Source organism: Microchirus variegatus, assembly GCF_963457635.1.
Source record: "Microchirus variegatus genome assembly, chromosome: 20".
In the NCBI taxonomy this organism is placed as follows: domain Eukaryota; kingdom Metazoa; phylum Chordata; class Actinopteri; order Pleuronectiformes; family Soleidae; genus Microchirus; species Microchirus variegatus.
Genome location: NC_139821.1, coordinates 19,410,865 through 19,433,344, shown reverse-complemented (window position 1 = coordinate 19,433,344; position 22,480 = coordinate 19,410,865). Strand labels below are relative to the sequence as shown.

Sequence of the window (22,480 nt, the reverse complement as noted above, 5' to 3'; positions counted from 1 at the left end):
TAATTTTTGTCCACAGGGTGGTCCTCTTGGACTGAGTTTTGAGGCAGCAGTATGTCGTTATCCTCAAATGTCTCTTCTAATTCATAAATGTTGTCATTTAATTCCAGCAAAACAGAAATACCTTTATTCTCCCTTGAGTTAATCTATTTTCCTTCTATATACTGAAGAATATGTCTTCTCAACTTGTGAGGTAAGCCTTTGTCACGTTCCTCCACTGTAAGACTAAGTGCTGCACACAGATTATTCAAATCTGGTGCTTTCAGTGTCATTAACTTTTCTTCTATCTCTGCCACAATACTTTCCCAATCAGGTGACAAAAGTTGCAATTCCGACCTGATAAAAAATGTTTACCTTGACCTTATGTGGCTGTTGATGTCTGCAGGCTTGGTTAGCAGCTAGCATAAGCGCCTACAATGTCTGTTTTGGTTGCTCGTCATTAGTCTTACTTCGCGCTGACGAAAAAACTCGGACGAGAAGGCCAACTTATGACCAGTTTATGTTGCACTCTCAAGTAGACATGACTCCGTCTCACAGTTTATTTTTCCCGGTTCTGAATCCATTTTGTTCTCTAACAAGCCATACACAGTTTCATGGCATACATGCATCAAACAAAAACAATACCTCACACAAAAAACGACCAGGGTTAAAAAAATATTAAATACAAGCTAAATGAAAATATAGCTCAAACAGCGACCATTCACTATCCACCAAGTTCTTTAGCTCACTGGCCTCTGAATTATTAAAATATATTAAAATGTAAACTAAATGATAACATTGATATCTAGGTCTCAACACACACACTGCTAACCACTTTATGCAGTTATACATATACCCACAAAAACATATTCATCATCATTCAGTTAAAAATGGGTGACAAGATTGGTGCTAGAGAGGTTTTTATCATTTATTTTCTTTCCCCATCAGGTGCTGTTTTGTATTCTTTTCAGGCTTCAGTAAAATAATGTAAATCTTTGGAGCAAACAGGCAGAACAATAAGCCAAAGCTGGAGGCCAAGATGGCAAATGACTCAACTGCATCTGCATACTTTCCAGGGGAGCTGATATAAGCAGGGATGAATGCTAGCCACACAGCACAGAAAATTAGCATGCTGAATGTGATGAACTTGGCCTCGTTGAAGTTTCCTGGCAACTTTCGAGCTAGAAAAGCCAATACAAAGCACAGACAGGCCTGTAGACCAATATATCCAAGAACGCACCAGAATGCCAGGCTAGAGCCCACACTGCACTCCAGTATGATCTTTGAATGTTCATACTGTGTATTTCTGGATGGAAACGGGGGAACATCAATGAGCCAAGCAGCACAGATAACCACCTGAATCAGAGTGCAGCTGGAGATAATGGTCCTCTGCTGCTTTGGCCCCAGCCACTTCATGATGTTGTGCCCTGGTCTGGTGGCAGTGAATGCAGCCAGTACCACCAGGGTCTTCCCCAGGATGCAGGAAATACACATTGAAAATGTGATGCTAAAGGCAGTGTGGCGCAGCATGCAGGACCAATATGTTGGCTTTCCAATGAAAAGCAGAGAACACAGGAAACACAGAGTCAGTGCAAACAGTATGAAGAAACTGAGCTCAGAGTTATTCATACGGACGATGGCTGTGTGTCTGTGACAGAAGAAAACTCCACAGACAGCCAGAGTGAAGCAGGCGCCCACCACAGACATCACTGTCAGGGCTATTCCCAATGAATCGAAGGTCAAGTACTCCACTTTCTTGGAGATGCAGGCTGTTCTGTCTTGGTTTGACCAGAAGTCCTCAGGACAAATTGTACAATCTACTGAGTCTGAGGGGAAGAAAGTATAAACACTTTTCAGAATTGCATTACTTCTGTACTACAGTTGTAACAATGGATTTGGTTTGACTTTTTATTGTTTAGCTCAAACTCACTTATCTGATTGCTAATTTTGCCACCGTCACATGGTACACAGTCAAAGCAGCAGATAGGCTCCCCACGACGGACAGCCTTCCGGGAGCCTGGAAGACAACTGGCACTGCACACAGACACTGGCACCTAGAGAGGAAAGACCATGTGCTGATATTGGTAAATTCTATATGTTAATCGATTGACCGATGGGAAATTCCTCAAAACCATTTGTCAATAAATGTGTTAATTCTAGTTTCTCAGGTGTGTTTAATAGTGTTTTAAGTTTTATGTTGGGTATGTCAGTCTACAGTCTAGGTATGCCAATAGTCATCAAACAACTTTTTGATGGTCACCTGGTTACAAGGTGTACATTGAGGACTGGGTTCTTGCCCATAAGTTGTTCCTTAACCTGTGGTTCTGGTATTATTTGCAGATATATGAGAGCTCTTTCTGAAGCATTTAATGTCATAAAGAAAGATTCATTCATTGTCTACCACTTCATACTGGATGAGAGTTGCTGGAGCCAATCCCAGCTGACATTGGACAAAAGGCGGGGTCACACCTAATACGGGTCGTCAGTCCAGCATACAGAGACAAAAAACTATTCACTCTTACATTCCATTAAGAAATCTCCATGAGGAAAACAGCAGTGGATAGTAGGTCACCAAACACATCATAGTCCAGGTGGGCTATGAATCTTCATTGTGTATCTAACAATTGACCCTGTATCAGATCCAGTCTGTTCTGTCCACCTGACTTACCTCAATCTCAACCTACAGAACTTCAACAGTTGGCATCTGATGAAGGTAAAAACACAGTGTGAGCAGCTTGCCTCACTCTGATGTCCTGCCCACATTATCCCGTCCTCCTGGATCAACAGCTCCTCTCCAACAGCCTTGGTTCCATCAAACAAACCCACATTGACAAATTCAATATTTCCTTCCGGGCCTCTCTGCCAGTTGATAATATCATAATAGGGTACAGAGTCACCCTTGGCATCAAAGTCCACCTCCTCCCCAGTAATCTGAAATTTCACTTCCTGGAGGTAGTGTTGCAGCTAGAAAATCAGAAATGCACAATGTGAAACACTAAATTGCATTAAACAAGGTTTTCAGTTAAATGTTGTCTTGCAGAGCTTCAGAGTTTTGAAGTTTTAAGGCCCCTAATAACCCATGGCCTAAATTTGTACAGTAGTAGAAATGTAACATACATTTAAAGTCAACACATCACATTACATTTACATTACATTAACATTAAAGCATTTAGCAGACACTTTTATCCGAAACGACTTACAAGAGAGAAATTAAAACATCTTGTCCAACAACACTGATTTACACACAAGTAAATCAATGTCAATACTGATCAGAAATAATTGTAGTTATCTGTTTGGCCATAAATGAGAAGTCCAGTGCTGTGCTTACAAACAATTTACAATATTCGTACACATATTTCATTAAGTTTAAATATGTTTCGATTTTTTAGAATACAGACAATATGTACAGTAGGTTACATTACTTTGGTAAAAGGGAGATCAGTATCGTCGTCTGAGATCCACCTATAATACTTACAAGGCCCACCATTGGGCTGTGATCCACAGTTTGTAATGGTAAAGAAATAGTGGATTATACAGTACCTGCCAAGGGTGTATGTTGTTGCTCTGAGCACATGAGTTGTTCTGGAATGGCCCCCTCCCTGGCTGACAGAGAAGGAGGTTGTGCAGGGAATGAGCAATGGCATATACAGCCTTATATACATTATATGCGACTCTAGGGCTGGATGTATTCATGTAGGCTGAGTGCTGTTCCAGCAGAGACTCCTGCCCTGAGCAGGGCGGCATCTGGGTGACAGAGGATGGAAAAGGACTGCAACCATACAGAGACTCCCACAGCTCATGCACCAAGACATTGTCAGGATATCTCTTAGGGTTTACTGTCTGTAGGAAGTCACCCAATCTGGAGATATGACCTTTTCTGATGCCAAACCCAATGGTTCCTCCCAAGTAAGGGTAATACTCTCTCCCTGAAAAGACTGATGCTGTGACCCAAGCCTCACTCGCTACCCACTGGATTCCAGTGATGTTCTGAGTCATGTAGTCTCTTAAGAAAGGTGTCATCTCCCCCTCGGCTGAAAACACCACCACCACTTTTGCAGTAGAGCTACGCATCACCTTTACAGAGGATCAGATAATTGCCTGGTATCGTTAACAAATACATTGCATACATGCAAACATTATGTTTTTAGGATGAGGTCACTGCTCCATAAATAAAAATATTGTTAACCAGCTCCCTGTTCCCTGAAAAGGATGTTTGTGCCAACTGTGTACTAAATTATGATGTTGTCCTGGGTGTAGAGTTTGAGGCTGAGGCATCAACCCTGCGGCGTTCCTCTTCATTGCTCATAATGTAAAGTTCTGTTTGTGCAACTTTCTCTGGTAGAAGGAGGTATATACACAGCAATGCTGTTCAGTTCTCTGGTGAAATTAAATGGTTTATGGTTTAAGTTAAATAATTCCTTGGGACTGTGTGATGAAGATAACTGCTCCTCCTTCCACAGCATTGAGATTGGCCCTGAAGATCATAAAGGCCTCTGGTGCTATGGGCTCAACAAACACTGTTTCACAGCATAGAGCAATCCTGAATATAGATTCAGATATGCAACATCCAGTTCATCTATTTTATTTCCCAGAGATTGAACCCTAACACACAGTATGAGCATGAGGATGAACTTAGTGGTTAGCCTCACCCTGAAGAAAACTCACCTGAGGAGATACGATGTGGACAACTGTGATGCTGTCCTCAAAGACCTCCTCAATCCCCTTATTAACCCAGTAGGGGTTAAACTAGTATGATTAGTTTCCCACTGCTAGGTAATTGTTGCTCCCTGCTTCAGAATTGGGTCAGACGCACAATAACCTCACCTCCTTCTGTTTGTGGAAACAATTTAAACTTTTATTTAATAAATACCTTTGTTTTAACCACACACCATCTGGTTTTTACGTTACTTCCTCTACCCCTTAGGTGTGGTCATACCATTATGAATACAAAAGGCTCTTCTGTATCATTAATAATACATTTCAATATTTAATAAAAGTGAATGTGGATTTGCCTGACAGTCCTGAAAGATGCATGACAATATTAATACTATTACTAATAGCTCAATATTCTGACTGTAAAACTAAACACATGCTTGCTCTCAGTATGTTCAAGTTGTCTGATGATTGATATTAACTAGACTGTACTTGTATATAACAGGTCTTCCATACATTTCTGAACTTGAGGCCTGGGCAGTCTGTATTTATTTGTGTCTCTTCAGCAGTGGTACAATTACAAAGTAACACATCCAAAGGAACCCTTTGAGTATCCACAGATGTACAAATCTAATACTGTATATGGGATAGTCATTTTTGTGTCAATATTGTTGAGACAATTTTGCCACTACCTGATCACATACAGTCACCTTAACTATATCTATATATAAGTATATATATGCACACACACACACACACACACAACATTGTACAAGGTTTACTCTGCTACATTTTGTCAAAGGATGTGCAATATTAGCAGTAATGTGGATATGGATGTGAACAAAAAAAATAATAATAATATTAATAATAATATGGAGCCATACCTTCATGATTTTCAGTGCCACCTGGCGATTGTAGAGTAGGGGAATCATTTCTTGGTACGCTACACATACTTTGGTTTCCTGCAATTCTCTTAGTAAACCTTGTACAGCAAAGCGGCCATATTCATGATCTCCTCGCAGCAGCCCCACCCAAGTCCAGTTAAAGTGCACCAGCAGCTGTGCAATGGCTTTGACCTGGGCTCAACAGAAAAAAAAAAAATCATATTAAAGACATCGAAAAACTTTAAAAAATGACTGTCTTGAGAAAACAAAACAGGATTTCAAAGACTAAACATATAGTTAAATCCAGAACTGGCAGAGACTAACAAAAGAACAGACATCGGCAATAAAGTTTATCACTGACGCGAGTAACAGAAAGGGGTACTTCTAATAATAGAGATGGCAGAGTAATAAACGTGTAACACTTTCACTGAAAACTACGACTATCCACATTCAGCATTTTACCTGGTAGTCATCACTAGGAATTACTCTGAAGAAGGTTGGAAATTTTTGTCTGTCTGACAAACATGCACACGAAGAAAAGTAGCTGATCTATGTAAAAAACAGAGTGCAGTGTTACTGAACATAGAATAACTTTATATGATGATTGTCATAATTAAAAGTCACTGTTACCATGGGGATCCTGAATGGCTGCAGAATTCTTGACACAACAATAGACTGAGCAGATCCGGATTCCCCAATAACAGCGAGGAGCGGTGAGGCATTGGTACATTGGTGGGTGAATGAGTTTTCCTCACCAGCCCCATTCAGCATCGATAAAACAGCTCTCTGTCCTGTCAGTGGATATGCACATGAATCAAAGATTTTGTAGCCCAGCGTGTGATTCATCAACAGCACAGGATTCTGGTTTATCTCCTCCACTGCCAGTCTCATAGTCTGAGCCCACCGGAAAGCCCTGGGATCAAATCTGTGGCCGACACAGATGAATGTAGTCTGTTCATTCAAAAATAGTGTATCATTCAGAAAGTTCTACATGCTATATTAATGGACCTGAAATTGCTTAAAAGACAGAAATCTCATGAAAATCTTCATGATGACAATTAAAAATAAATAATAAGTTGGCTCAGTTAAGAACCAGCTTCATGGGAAAAGCATTTTACACAAATGTGTGCCATTCATTTGAGAGTTTTCCATTATTGTGAAAAAAATACTCCTGTCTGAAACAAATGTCTCTGTCCTTTGAATTCCACTTTTTTGCTTTTCCCTTGATACAAAAGCTGATGAACAGTAAAATAGTCAGTCTACTGTTATCCTTGTTAGAAAAACAGCGCAAAATATTTTTTTCTTTTCAACTCACCCATTGCAATTTACTGGTGGTGGTCTATAGGTGCTGTTTAGGTCTGGCATCTCCTGGTTATAATGAAGTGGGAAAATCCCACCAATGACATAGTTCCCATGGACCACAAAGCCTGGCTGGAAGCTGTTTAGAAGAGTGCACTTTGACGCCGCTGGTGGAGCTGCAGTGGTGATGCTGGAAAGTGAGCTATCAGGTAAAGTGAGGACACTGACAGAGAAAAGCAAATACAATAAAGCAAGTGAAGTCATAATGTTTCACTGGGCTGAGGAGAGAATGAGGCAAACAATAAGGCACTTTATAAAGGCTACAGAATCACACCTTTTGAGTCTTGCATCTTATTAATGACAGGGTGGCTTTGGATTGGACAGTTGTCCATCAGGAATTGAAGTGGTTTAATGCAAACTGGGGAAAAGCTAAAGCCCTGAACCAACTGTCAATCAAAACCAAGTTGGAAATGCTGTGATCTTGCTGTTTCCATTTCTGGAGTTTGTAATTGTGTAGCTACTGAGAAATCTACCTGAACTTACTGTATACATTTTTTTCTGCCACTTAGCAAAAGTAACATACAAAAAAACATTAAATATTATAAAGAGTATCATCATATCTTGTTGTGCCAGTGCTGCAACCATGCTTCTTGGTTGGCTTCATGTAGGTCTTGATTAGAGAGTAAAGAGTAGATTTATCAGAAACAAATCAAATTGTTTGCTTGCACCAACCTCACCAACTTGAACATGTTGACAGAATTGCCTGGAAAATTGAGGAAGAGACAGCTGTCAAGACATCTTGACGCATCTGTAACTCAAGATAAAATGCAGGAAAACAATAGCGACTAATAAAGAAAACAGAAAAAACAATCGCTGCATCCCATTATCACTCAGAAGTCGGAAACAGATCAACATTTTAGCAGTTCTATGTGTATGACTGATTTAGTGTGAAACAATTAAGACACAAGTGTTATTGAGAGTAAATGTAGCTGTGTTTGTACGAGCAGCGGCCATCTTAATAGCCTATATCGGGGTTGGTTAACTTGCCTTGACTTTTAAAGTTGAAAATCTGACTTGACTCAGCTCGGAAATTCCGACTTCCAAATGCAACTGGAAAACAATGTTAAGTTGGGATATGCTGACTCATTTCCAACAGACAAACAAACACCATTTTATCTGATTATGTCCCTCTTTAATTACTATTTTGTGTGCGTTTGTCTGTGTTGATACATTTGATAAAAACAAAGAACTGTTAAAACCAGTGTTGCCAACTTAGCGACTTTCCAACTCCTCCTAGCGACTTTTTTTTTGTCAAAAGCAACTAGCGACAAATCTAGCAACTTTTTCTGGTGTCATTGGAGACTTTTGTGTTTGGAAACTCTCATGTGAAAGCATGTATCACACTTATCACGCGGGTGCTGCAGGGATCCTTGCCCCCTCCCAAAGCACTCACAGGCAGTCAGTTAAGGCCACATTATACTTCTCCGACTGCGTAATGCGCTATCCGACTGCATAACCACGGAGACCCCTCGAGCCTCCATACTTCTGCGTTGTGGTGACGGATATGCACTGCAATTTCCCGCCTGATCAGTAGGGGTCGCTTAGCAAGGTTGTTGTGCTTTTGGCCAGAGTGAGCAATGGCGTCCGAGAGAGAAACACTGTTGTTGTTGAAACAGTGGCCATTTCTCATAGTTTTCGTATTCATAGTTTGGCAGCGACGTTGTCGGCGGTGATCAGCTCCGCCTCTGTGGACGCTCCGTGGGCACTAAGCAGCTTAGCCGGCACAGTGCGGCGTTATCTCGGCCTGTCTTGAGAACCAATCGCAGATCTTGCCGTCTCCGTTGTCCCTTGACGGAGTGACGGACGCTTAAAAAATATTTTGTGCAGTCAGAGACGACGCAGAGGCTCTGTGACAGGCTTTGCGTCGACGCAGGAGTATACATTGGGCTTCAGTCTCACACTAGCCTCTGTAGCAGTCCCAACCTGCAGTCAGGGCTGAGAGGAGACCCTCTGGCTTACAGAGCTGGGTGTAAATGTAAATGTTTCTTCACTCAGTCTCACACAAAAATAAATCACTGCATTTGATACATATCAGACATAACACATATATATGTTATGTCTGATATGTGTCAGTTTTGATATCTGTACCGTGTCACAGCGCACATGCCGTTATGTCAGGCAAATTGTCAATCATGCAATTTAGGTGATGATGTCATTGAGCGACTTCCAGCGTCTTTTAGCACAGCCAATAGCGACTTTCCTTACTGAGGAGTTGGCAACACTGGTTAAAACTTCACACAGAATTTGCTGGATGAGATGTGATCAACAACTTCATTTGTAAACCCAGTATTGCACGTTAATGTGCAGATTGACTAGTTTAGAGGTTCACATTTATAATTTGCTATGAATAAAAGTCACAATTCCCATTCCATGTTTTTCACATTTTGAATGAAATTATGATGAGCCTCGAACCTTAATATCATTACCATTATCTATGCAATTGTCACTCCAGCTGAGACCTAACTGCCCCCTCCCACAAATGCAGTATATAAATTAGCTGTGTCCTGAAATATGATATTCATTTGCATGTGATCAGACAGACAGCTGCTCTTGTATATTCAGTATAGCATTATGACATTGTGGGCTGCAAAGCTTCTTATGTTGCTTTCTTTCTTTTGGAGCACACCTGGCTCACCTGCTGCCCAGGATATCTGTGTTTTCTTGGGGGAAGAGGAGCAGAACAGGCTGTATGAAGATGGTGATGTAGTTATAGGGGGGTTGTTTCCTTTACACTACAGACCAGTGTCTTCTCTTCCAACTTACAAAACCAAACCAACTCCTATTACATACAAGTTGTGAGTGGTGATTAACTGACTTTTGTAACACAGTTTAATTATGTGTGTCTTGAATATTTTTAAATGTGTATATTTGTGCTTTGTGCTTTTCACATCTTTACAGTTTTATCTCTCGTGCCTTGCGCTGGATTCAGACCATGATTTTTGCAATCAAAGAGATCAACCAGCACAGTGACTTCCTGCCACAGCTCAAACTGGGCTTCCACATTCGTGACAGCTCCGACGACATTCCTGTGGCTCTGCGAGAATCCTTGCTCTTGGTGAATGGACAGCCAGAGAGAGGCTCCAGAGCTGGCAGTGAGAGGAAAGACAAAGGTGTAGAAAGGAACATTAATGAGTCAAAATTAAGCTGTGCTTCTGTACACAGGAGTGTGTCACCAGTTATCATTGGAGGGGCTGCCTCAGGGGTTTCTGTGGCTCTGCTAAGAAGCCTGGGATCTTTCCATATACCACTGGTGAGAGTTTGTTTTGTTTGGTAATGGTTAATAGTATGATAATAAACCTGTATTTTATTTGTTTTACCACATTTCTGGTGTGCCTTACATTTGCAAAATTGTCATTTTATAATATAAGTACATTTTTAAAAGTTAATACAACATTTCAAATTTAAAATCAGCCTTAAGTTGCTCATTCGTTGATTTAAAATACAGTTGAAACAAAAGAAAAGCATTTCTGACAACAATTGTTGTGTTTTATAATACTAGGTGAGCTATTTTGCATCCTGCAGCTGTCTCAGTAACCAAAAGGACTTTCCTACTTTCATGCGCACAATGCCGAGTGATGCTTTCCAGGTCAGAGCCTTGGCCAGTCTGGTTAGCTATTTTGGTTGGACCTGGGTGGGAGTCATTGGTGTAGAATCTGACTACGCTCGCTTTGCCATTCAACACTTCCTTCAGGCCTCTGTGCAGTTTGGAGTGTGTGTTGCCTACACACATTTCTATCCTGTAAATCCCAGTCGCCAGGCTCTAGATGAGCTTCTTGATGTTATTCAGGTAACTTGATATCAAAACTCAGCACAGACTGTGAAGTGTGATGTAACTTTCTGAATGTTTGCACCTGGAAATGACATATTGTTTCACTGAACTAAAATGAAATTAGATTAAGGTGCAAATTCTTATAGCCTGATATGTATTTATCACTAACTATTCTTTATTGTTTTAGCTTTGGAAAATGATGATGAGCTATATTGCTTCATTTGAATTTCAATATCATATATTGATACTCATTTTTATTTGTTGCAACCCCAGTACACATGCCCTTTTCTCCCTGTATTCATTTGTGCAGTAAATTAGTCAAATCTTAATTCAAACTGATGAGTATGAATCCTATTCTACCTTTCATGAAATCTATTACACAATCACTTCAATAAATCTCTTCAACTCTAATGACGCACTTCCTTTTCAGATGTCGTCCTCAAAGGTCATCATTAACTTTTGTAGTGAGTCAGAGATGCAGGTCATTCTGCGAGAGATCCGACGTCGGAATATAACCGACCTGCAGTGGATTGCCAGTGAAGCCTGGGCTACTGCCACTTTGCTCTGGGAAAACTTTGGAGATCTCCTGAAGGGAACACTGGGATTTGCCATCCAGAGAGTTGATGTGATTCCAGGCCTGAAGCAGCATCTTCTCAGTCTCAAACCGTCCACTGTTCACGCATCTGCTTTTTTGGCAGAATTTTGGGAGGAGCTGTTTAACTGTCGGCTCAATGGGTCAGTGAACAGCCACTCTCACATGGTCAACTATCATGACAGACTGCCATGCAAAGGAACAGAGAATTTAGAGGATGTTTACTCTTCTTATTCTGATGTGACGCAGTTACGAGTGTCCTATAATGTCTACAAGGCTGTGTATCTGGTGGCCCATGCCTTGCAAGATATGAGTCGCTGCAAAGTGGAAAAGGGCCCTTTCCTTAATGGCACCTGTGTAGACCCAAAAAACTTTAAACCTTGGCATGTGAGTAGAACTCTAACTTAAATGTTAATTTGAAGACGAAATAACAAACATGTAATTGAGATAATATACTTCTCTTCCCTCCTCAGCTTGTCCATTACATGAAACGTGCTAATTTTTCTGTACTGGGGACTAAAGTATCTTTTGATCAGAATGGTGATCCAATTGCTTATTATGATCTTTTGAACTGGCAGAGGAATCCAGATGGCTCACTACATTTGGTTAAAGTAGGTTTTTATGATGCAGCGTCACCTGCTGGATCCAGCGTGGTCATAAACGGCTCACTGATTCAGTGGCCTTTTGGGAAGCAGGTGTGTTCTTCACAAACAGGCTTGAGGCCATGTTCGCCTCTGAGAATACTGTATGCATTGTTGATCGAAACATCAGCCAATGTGTTTCTATTAGTGTGCAATATGTTTTCTTGAGTATGTCACAAATAAAACCAATAATATAATAAATATTTGCAGTTAGAATTTGAATGTATTTAATAAGAATGCATGACGATTGGATTACAGCTTTTGAGGTTTTCGGAGGGTATATTGGTATAAGTTGAATTTGGAAACCCTATTATCATGTGCAACTAATTCTTCCTTTTGACATTTTACCTTCGTCCAATAGGCCTCTTCAGTTCTGAAACTTTGTGTTAAAAAACAGGAATTTAACCTCTGTGAAATGTGGGCAGTGCTGGAACTCCTGTTGCCATGGGCACCAGTGGGTATGTTGCCAACACCTAAGTTACTCAAAACTTGAAGATGTCCCAACTGGACTTTTGTGAATATTGCCACCAAGGAGTTTGGAGTATCAAAAAAAAAAAAGCCAAGATGATTTTCAACAAACATAACATTCTTCCGTGTTCAAACTCACGCAGCAGGAACTATGCAACACAACTTCTCAATTGCAGTTTCTATCACACTTTGGAACAACCTAACGACTAAGAAAAACACTGAAGTGAGCACTGCCTACATTTCACAAATATTCAGTGATAAGTTTCTGTTATCTTGTCGATGATTTATTATGAAGTCCATTCAGCTTAGGTTGTTTTCAAATGTATTTTTATGTGTTTAAAATAGAGGTCACATATTTGAATGAAGTATCAGAGACAAAAGTGTGCCGTGATACTAACTGTGATACTGAGATTAGTGTTTCTGAATTGCTTAAATTTGCCTCTCAGGCTTCCCGATCTGTATGCAGTGATAGCTGTCCACCAGGTTCCCGCATCACCAGGAGAAAAGGGGAACCTGTCTGCTGTTTCGACTGTGTCCCGTGTACTGAGGGAGAAGTTAGTAATAATAGTGGTGTGTTTGATTTTCCATTTTATATACTGGACTGTTTATTGTAAAGTGGATTCTCTTAACCACAAAAAAATCTCTCCTCTCTGTCTCCAGATTCGTTAGAATGTTCCCGCTGTTCAAAGTACACATGGCCAAACAAAGCCAGAGACCACTGCGTCCCAAAGACTATAGAGTTTCTGTCATTCCACGAGTTAATGGGTACAGTGCTGTGTGTCGTGTCTATCCTCGGAGCTTGTATAACCCTCTCTATCATCACCATTTTCTTCGCATATAAAAAAACGCCAATGGTACGAGCAAACAACATGGAGCTGAGCTTCCTCCTGCTGGTGTTTCTTGCCATCTGTTTCCTTGTTGCCTTGTTGTTTATTGGTGAGCCCTCAGATTGGCTTTGTCGTATCAGGTACCCTGCATTTGGGATCAGTTTTGCCCTCTGCATTTCATGCCTCCTTGCAAAAACAGTAGTGGTCCTGATGGCTTTCAGGTCCACATTGCCAGGAAGTAATGTCATGAAGTGGTTTGGACCATGCCAGCAGAGATCCAGTGTGCTTTTAGGAACAACTGTACAGGTAAGTAAAAAGATAAATCTTCCTAAACATCAGGTATGTATGCATTTATGTTTACCTGTATTGGTTATAATCCCATCTTTCCCCCTCTGCACAGGTTATAATATGTCTTATCTGGCTGCTCACTAACCCACCATATGCGAACAGCAACACAGGTTACCATAGTGCTACAATCATCATTGAATGTGTTGCTGGCTCAGACGTTGGCTTCTGGTGTGTTCTAGGATACATCGGTATCTTGGCCTGCATGTGCTTCCTAATGGCTTTCCTGGCTCGTAAACTCCCGGATAATTTTAACGAGGCAAAGCTCATCACCTTCAGCATGTTGATATTCTTTGCGGTGTGGATTACTTTTATCCCAGTTTATGTGAGCACAGCTGGGAAGTACACAGTCGCTGTCCATATTTTTGCCATTTTAGCTTCAGCATTTGGACTTCTGTTTTGTATTTTTGTACCAAAGTGCTATGTCATTATTCTGAAACCAGACAAAAACAGCAAACGCAACATGATACAAAGGTGAATGCTGACATCATTGAAAATAACTAATAATTGATGTTAATTGCACTTTTTTGTAAATGATTCAATTAAAATATTTAGGCTGGAAATGCAATAAAAAAATGCTTTCTCTCTGTCTATGAGGGGTTGGGATGGGAGGTGGGGAGTTAACTTAATTGTGTAAAGCACTTTGTATTACAATTTATGTGTATGAAAACAGCTACATAAAACAATCCAGAATCACTGATCAATTGATATATTGATTGGTAAAATACATATATAAAAACACATGGCAGTTGAAATTAAGTAGTAAACTCAACTAGCACGGTAAGTCACTAGTAATACTATTTTATCACAGTTATTATGAAATTAGTGATTGGTAAAAAGTCCAGGAGGGCATAAATCTATCCCAGGGGATGCCCTGATCACAAGATGTGAAAACATGACGGTGACGCACACCCTTCGACCTCCACCGCTCAAAAGGCAGTACTTTTGGTTGCTGTTAGCCAGGCAAACAAGCATTAAAAAAGCCCTGCCAAACTTACACCAATGATGAAGCTGACGCGCATGGCGGACACAATCAAAGTGGGAAACACCAGGACATGATGAAGATTAGTTACATTTTTTAAATAAATATAAACTATATCTTGACAGTTTTTGCCTCCAACTTTTATTTGACAGTGTAATTTTGTACAGAGCAGTCATCACTTGTATAGATCCAGATACTGTAGTGCATGACATGATGAAATAAATGTTGCTGTACTATATGTATAGAATTTACAGTACATTATTAACCAATGGAATGCAACATCATCTACAGGAACAAAGTCAGAGAAGCTCAAGGGCATTATCTCTTAAAAGATTAGAAAGTAATGGCATGGTAACATTGAACCTTTTAAAAAAAGATCCACTGGTGAAGAAAACTTCAAGTCGAGTTGCTACTGACTTGATGTGTTTTGATAAAAATGACCTGGATGAATGAGAATCTATAAACACTGATGTGTTTCACTCTCAAACCTTCATCAAGGAGTCAAACTGATTGTATCACCATTTCAAAGAGCAGAGCATGACAATGTCATTACACTAATGGCTTTCCTTGACTATAGTTTGACATACATTCCTTCTAAACTGCACCTCAAACCAACATGATGTGACTCATGGAAGGTCCTCCCCAGCAACAGTATAACAGTTTAACAGTATCATCATGTTTTTAAAACAAAGAAGTCACATTTTGTTGTAGTATTTTCTTTGTCATGACATTTTTCTTGGTGTTTTTCTCTGGTTTGATCAATATTATGTAGCATTTAGGGGCAAATATACAAATTAACAGGCCAAATGCAGAAGACAAAATTGCAAACGTTTCCACAGCTGCTGTAAACTTCCCAGGAGAGCTGACGTATGCTGGAATGAAGGTGATCCAGACAGCACAGAATATCAACATGCTGAATGTGATGAATTTGGCTTCATTAAAGTTATCTGGCAACTTTCTTGCTAAAAATGCCAGGGCCAGACAAATGATTGCAAGGATTCCTATATAACCCAACACTGCATAGAAAGCAGCATCAGACCCTGTGTTACATTCTAACACAATCTTCCTATTGCTGTATTTGAAATCCATGTCTGGGAAAGGAGGGTTTAACTTAAGCCACAAGATACATATTACAATCTGAATTAAAGTGCAGGAGCCAACAATGATTCTTTGCTGTGTAGGGCCAAACCTTGCTGCAACTTTGTTGCCTGGAATTGTGGCTTTGAAAGCTGTAACAACAACAATAGTTTTTCCCAAGACACAGGAAATACAGAGTGCAAATGTCACACCAAAAGCTGTGTGGCGAAGGATGCATGTCCACACTGTAGGTCTGCCAATGAAAGTGAGTGGACAGAGAAAACACAGGAAAAGAGAAAACAACAGGAAACAGCTGAGCTCAGAGTTGCTGGCCTTTATCACTGGGGTTTTTCTGTACTGGATAAAAACCATCACTGTGGCCAGGGACAAGAAGGCTCCCAGCAGGGACACAGCAGTGATAGCTATCCCCATGGGCTCGTGATATGTCAGGTATTCAACTGATTTGGGAATGCACTCATCTTTTCTGTCACTGGACCAGTACTCTTGTGGACATGGTGTGCAGTCTGCTGCACCTGAAAAAATAAGTGAGGGAATGTTCATATGCATGGAAGATGAACATGCTTGTACTACATTAAAAAAAAGGGATTTTCTCTAAAGCTCGTTTTTGTCTGGAGCATCATCAGGATGATAAAGAGTGAAAACTTTTGTTGAGTCAAGAAAGACCAGAATGACCTTCTTCTTTGGCCAATGTATGAAAATACACTTTGCAAGTGTTCACTAGATTCACTAGAAGAAAGTTGAGAAAGTTTCAGCTCCTGTTTGTGCTTGTGTGTCACCTGACCTCATTAAAAAGAATGCATTTCTGTATGCAAAAGATGTAAAAGATTATTCCTTTGAAGCAATACAAAGTCTATTCATGTGATGCATGCACATCAATACTTTTATTTTAAATGTAAAATATAAGCAAACACTAAAAATATATAATTTGTGTAGATCTGTTCATTTTCCCCTTTACCCGTTGAGTTGGCAATAGTTCCATCTGCACAAGGAATGCAGTCAAAGCAGCAAAGGGGCTTTCCTTTAATTTGAGCTTTCCTGGTTCCTACTGGACAAACAATAGAGCATACTGACGAGGGAACCTGAGGGAAACAGTGCAGACATATACAGTATAATCAAATGTTTTATTCAGCATGTGACACAAAAAATAAATATAATAATAATGATTATAATAATAATAATAATAATAATAAATCAATAAAAAATATCATACTTACCAGCTTTCCTGTTCTCCACACAATCTCTTCCTCCCGAATGCTTAGCTTATAATCACCATTAGCAGAAGAAGCAAAATGACCCAGTGTCACATGTTGGACTTGGCCATCTCTCAGCTGCCAGTTAATAATGTCATAAGAAGCAGGAGGGTTGCCGTTCTCATCAAAGAACACAGTATCACCAAATTTATTTTGAAAACGTACCCTTTGTAGCTGAGCAGTGACCTGAGAAGATTAACACACTTTTAGACATTTCATAGTGGTCATTTAGTATAAATGTATGCATTTCTGGTCTATATGCCAACAGTGGAATGTTCATGGATTTTACTGTTTGCATTTCTCACCTGCTTGGATTGAATTTCTGATATATTCAAACATTGCCTCGCTACTTCTCCTCCAGGTGGTTGGCAGAATAACAGTTGATGTAGGGCATGTGCAATGGCATAGACTGCCTTGTACACATTATATGATACTCTGAGCTGTGTGACATTAAAGAATGCATCCTGGGAAAACAATAATGTCTCATTGCCTGTGCACATGTCATTTGTCACATCAGTGCCTGTGTTTTCACTGCGTAAAACAGGTTTGCATCCCACCATAATCTCCCAGAACGTCCTGACAAAGGCTGCACTTGGATCTGTATTGGGGTTGATGCTTGTAAGAAATGGTTTTAGAGTTGGTATAGCCATCTTCTGCATCACAAACCCAAGAGCTCCACCAAAAGCTCGATAGATTTCAGGTGTGGAGGGCCTTGTTGCTGTTATCCATGCCTCACTCGCAATCCACTGAATTCCAGTAATGTTCTGTTTCACCACCTCTTTCATCAGGGGATAAATGTCACCCTCAGGAACAAAAGCCAGAATGACTTTGACTGTTGACTGCTTGATCATTTCCACAACATTCAGGATTTTGTCTACAGTGTATGTACGAAGAACTGTTCCAACAAATGCAATACAAATCCCAAGCTTCTTAACCTCTTCTGTGAAAGCCAGGATCCCATTTCGGCCATAATCATTGTCAGACTGTAAAGTGCCAATCCACTGCCAGCCAAAACGTTTGACCAGCGCTGCCAGAGCTTTGGCCTGGAAGTAGTCGCTGGGGATTGTTCGAAAAAATGTAGGGTATTTAACTCGGTTACTCAGGCAGGCACATGTTGAGAAGTAACTTACCTAAAAAATATCAACAAAATAATATCAACAGTAATTTGTACAATCAGCTGGCAAGAAATAATTATGTATTAGTTGTAGTATGTCTTTGTATCACATATAGAACATATTGTACACATCATATAAAGTATTTCTCTTCCTCTACAAACAGATAACTAACAATATATTTAAATATTTTTGGAAAACAAATAATACAAGTCAAACTACAAAAGCATCAACTATCACAGATCGCTGTAAAAACTGATGTCTTACAACTGGAACTTGAAATGGTCCAAGAATTTCAGCCACAGCTAAGGACTGAGATGATCCTGACTCTGCTATGAGGGCAGATATCGCTGGTGCACACAAGGATGTTGAATTGTTCTCCTCTTGCCCACTTGCCAGTGTCAGTGCTGCACGTAAAGTATTTGTGGGAGACGCACATGAGTTCAGGATCCTGTAGCCAAGAGTTATGTTTGGCAGGAGTGTGTGGTCTTTGTTGATTTCTTCTATTGCAAATATCATCACTTGGGTCCATCGAAAAGCTCGAAGGTCAAAACTAAAAAGGTTTTGGGGATTGAAATGTGTTTAAAATTAAACGGCTAGTGCTGTCCATGTTAATACAATGATGCATTTTCAAAAGTGGATAAATGACAATTCAATACAGAAAAGTAAAACTTACCCTTCACACTTTACCCCTGGTGGTTCAATTTCAAATGTATAAGTGCTGCCAATCTCTTTGTTGAAAACGGGGAAAATTCCTCCAATCATAATTTCTCCCTGCTTGAACAAACTTGGCATATCAAACCTACCAAACTGTTCACAGCCAGACACTGCATTCAGGTAGAAGATGAGTAAAGACAAGACAACCTTTTTCTGCATATTTGCTCTGTATTTTTTAAGGAGTTATGGATCCAGCTTTTATAATAGCTGTGCTGAAAGCATGGAGCATACTCTCTTCATACAAGGTTGTTTTATTCCCCACAGAATAAATTAGCAATCTTAGATTGGTAAGAGTGTTACATAAGGAAAAGAGGATGTTTGTACTTTTATATACACATAATATACATGAGAATTACATTTTGGAGAAACAACTGAAGAATCTAAAAAGTTATGAGATAAAACAGTTGGTTCCAAAAGAGACACCAGAAGCAAATCTGTGACACTATTGAGTTCTGTCTGTGGAAATATTTTAAAGACAATGACACTTAATATTTTTTAATTATTATTAATAACCGTAGTAGCAGGTTTGACAGCAGCACCTATTATTGTAATAATTATGCTTTAATATATATTTTTTTCCAATTATTGATATTAAAATGAATCATCAATCATAAGAAAATTGTTTGGTGAAATATTGCCTTCAACTCAATCAATCAATCAAATTGTATTTGTATAGCCCACGGTTTACAAAACATAGTTCGTCTCATGAGACTTCACAGGGTTGGTAACATCCTCTGTCAGACCTTCGACCAGGGTAAGGAAAAACTACCAGGGAAAAATGGTAGGAACCTTAGGGAGAACCACAGGTGAGGGATCCACTCCCTGGACGGACAGACGCGCAGTAGATACCCAAAACATACAATACACAATGACAAAGAATAGGAAGTAAAAAGTCTTTAAATGCCAGGATCCATCTGGATCACTAGGTTTGTTGATTCCTCTTTCCTGTCCTGACCTCATCCCGTTCACTGGTGTCAGCAGAACTGTAAGAGATTAAAAATCACTTAGAGGTGTGCTACATGTGGATTTATGGGCTACATCGTGTAAGTGGTGAGGGTTGAGAAATCGAGGACGGGGTAGAGAAAGTGCAGCTAGTGCAAAGTCTGTGTGCTCATTCTAAGTGCATGATGGGAAATTCCCCCAGCAGTCTAGGCCTATGGGAGCATAAGTTAGACTATTGTAATCAGGACATACCTGATCTAGCTTCGACTTTAGGCTATGTTAAAAAGGTAGGTTTTCAGTCTCACCTTAAAGGCAGAGACAGAGTCAGACTCTCTGACTGAAAGTGGGAGTTGGTTCCACAGGAGAGGAGCCTGGTGGCTAAATGTTCTACCACCTACTTTGATCAATTTTAGGAATAACTAGTAGACCAGAGTTCAGGGAGCGAAGCAGTCTATTAGGTTGATATAAAGTGATTAAATCGCAAATATAAGAAGGGGCTTGATTATTTATCTTCTGGTTTCAGTCAGTATGCGTGCTGCTGCATTCTGGACCAGTTGAAGGCTTCTCTGGGATTTATTAGGACATGCTGACATTAAGGAGATACAGTAATCCAGCCAAGAAGTTATAAAGGCGTTTTCATTGTCCGTCTCATACTGGTTACTAATTCTCATGTCATTCCAGAACCTGTCAGTCATTCCACCTGCCACTCCCAGTCACCTGATCAGCTCCGCCCCTGTCACACACCTGTCTCCCATCTGCTAATCACTCTGCTCCCTTTATATACCAGCCCATTTTCCCTTGTCCTCTGCCAGATTGTCTAGCTTCAAACCCTAGTAGTCCAGCGTTATAGTCTCTCTGACCTTCCCGTTTGCCTGTCCCTTGTCGGATTTGTTTGCCTCGTGGACTGATTTCCTGGTTTTGATCCCTGCCTGTCTTCTCCTTGCCTGATTTGTTTGCCACGCGGACTTACTTCCTGGTTTGAACTTTGTTGAATAAACTCCACCTACTATACCTGAACTGCTCTGTCTCCATCTGATCTGTCGTGCTATTGGGTTCACCCCTGCCATTTTGTATAAGCCTGACAGTACAATCTGGCCAAAAATTAACCCAGCAGACACGGAGAAGCTGCAGCGCAAGCTGCTGCTATCCAACATCAGGAGCGAAAACTCTCCGCCATGGCTGTAGCACTCCAGCAATCATCGGAGCATCACAGTTGGCAGCTGGAGGCTCTGAGTGGGAAGCTCCAACAGCTCTTTCAGGTCCAGCAACCACCGGTGGTTCCGTCACCAGCCCACCCACCATTTTCCTCCGGTGCTGGTTTCGAACTTCGCCTCAGTGCTCAGGAACGATTCTCCGGAGCCCCAGGTACCTGCCGATCTTTCTTGACTTTGTGTTCATTGACATTCAAGCTTCAGCCTCTCACTGACCCGACTGAGAGATCCCGAGTAGCATTCATGATTACTCAGCTCACTGGACGGGCTTGGGATTGGGGCAAGGCGGAGTGGGAAAGGCAGTCGATGCTAGGTTCTTCAGTGTTGGCGTTCTCTGAGGTGCTAAGAAAGGTGTTCAACCACACCACTCCCGGTCAAGAGGCTGCACAAGGACTTTTCAACCTGACCCAAGGCAAGCAGAGAGTAATTGATTACTCGATTACTTTTCGGACACTCGCAGCAGAGAGTAATTGGAACGGATTTGCAGACTACAGGGCTGGATGCTCTCACCGCCACAGCTTTCTGAATTGATGGGCGTCTACAAAAAAGGAGATGAGAGAGCGGCTTCTGACTTCCCCCGGAGCTTCCCAGGTTCTCAGGCTTGGGATTTTGCCATTTTGTATACCCAGGTTCCTTACTTTACTGCAGGGGACTTGAGTGGGTTTATACATAACATTATGACCGCAGTTTTTTTCTGTGTTAAGCATTAGAGAGTTCTGGTTCATCTATAATGTTTATTATTATTAAGATTCCCTTATTAGTAATTAGTAAATTCCAATTACTGCAACCGTGAATTAGTGAACACACACAGCACACAGTACACAGTGAGGTGAAGTACAAACTAACCCGGAGCAGTGAGCTGCCTGCATTCAGCGGCGCTCGGGGAGCAGTGAGGGGGTTAGGTGCCTTGCTCAGGGGCACTTCAGCCGCGGACTGGTCGGGGATCGAACCGGCTACCTTGCTGTCGCAAGCTCGAAGCCCTAACAACTAGGCCACAGCTGTTGGAGTTTAATTGAGGGGTTTGGGTCATCAGTCCATACTGATACGTATATAGCTAGGTGCATAAAAACGGAAATTTATGTTGTGTTTCCCGATAATGTTGCTTAGTGGCAGCATGTACAGGGTAAAAAGAATTAGACCGAGCATGGAACCCTGAGGAACTCCGTAATTAGCTTTAGTGAGTATGGAGGATTCCTCGTCTATATTAACAAATTAAAATCTGGCCAATAAATAGGACTTGACAAGTGCCCGATCCTTTAATCCCGACATCTTGTTCTAGTCTGTGTAGCAGGATCTCTTGGTCTATAGTGTCAAATGCTGCACTGAGATCCAGCAGGACCAGTATAGAAGCCAGTCAATAGTGCGGGTGGGGGGGCTTGCTTCATTTATAGATGTGTAATCCTTAACTTGAAGCCATGTTTCCGTTAAACAGAGTAAGTTAAAATCGTGTTCATTTATTAATGAATTCAAAACGAGAAAAAACAGGAAAAATGTATTTTTTTCAAAATTAGGGATTTCCGTTTTTTTCAAAATTACACAAGTTGAAGTTTTGAAGAAGCCACTACATGCTTCAAATCACAGTATTGATTACCATAAACTTTGTGTTTGAATTAAGGTTGTTTTATCGCTGTGAATAACTCCTAGTTTGGGTGTG

At 40.6% G+C, this 22,480-nt stretch overlaps 3 protein-coding genes across 3 annotated transcripts; 1 reads left to right on the top strand and 2 right to left on the bottom strand.

Moving 5' to 3' along the window:
* Positions 1–900: 900 nt before the first annotated feature.
* Positions 901–7,561, bottom strand: LOC310941820 (extracellular calcium-sensing receptor-like; the record flags this gene model as incomplete). Its single annotated transcript, XM_083907068.1, has 9 exons — positions 901–1,802; positions 1,907–2,030; positions 2,716–2,940; positions 3,517–4,050; positions 5,514–5,705; positions 5,976–6,062; positions 6,144–6,438; positions 6,829–7,035; positions 7,545–7,561. The coding sequence occupies 9 exons, from the start codon at positions 7,559–7,561 to the stop codon at positions 901–903; spliced, it is 2,583 nt and encodes an 860-aa protein (XP_083763194.1).
* Positions 7,562–9,804: 2,243 nt separating this feature from the next.
* On the top strand, positions 9,805–13,992 carry LOC310941819 (extracellular calcium-sensing receptor-like; the record flags this gene model as incomplete). The annotated part of the gene is made up of 6 exons (XM_083907067.1): positions 9,805–10,122; positions 11,072–11,620; positions 11,707–11,928; positions 12,789–12,912; positions 13,003–13,475; positions 13,570–13,992. The coding sequence occupies 6 exons, from the start codon at positions 9,805–9,807 to the stop codon at positions 13,990–13,992; spliced, it is 2,109 nt and encodes a 702-aa protein (XP_083763193.1).
* Positions 13,993–15,177: 1,185 nt separating this feature from the next.
* Positions 15,178–18,751, bottom strand: LOC310941818 (extracellular calcium-sensing receptor-like; the record flags this gene model as incomplete). Its single annotated transcript, XM_083907066.1, has 6 exons — positions 15,178–16,106; positions 16,550–16,673; positions 16,809–17,030; positions 17,150–17,974; positions 18,224–18,509; positions 18,633–18,751. The coding sequence occupies 6 exons, from the start codon at positions 18,749–18,751 to the stop codon at positions 15,178–15,180; spliced, it is 2,505 nt and encodes an 834-aa protein (XP_083763192.1).
* Positions 18,752–22,480: the final 3,729 nt, after the last annotated feature.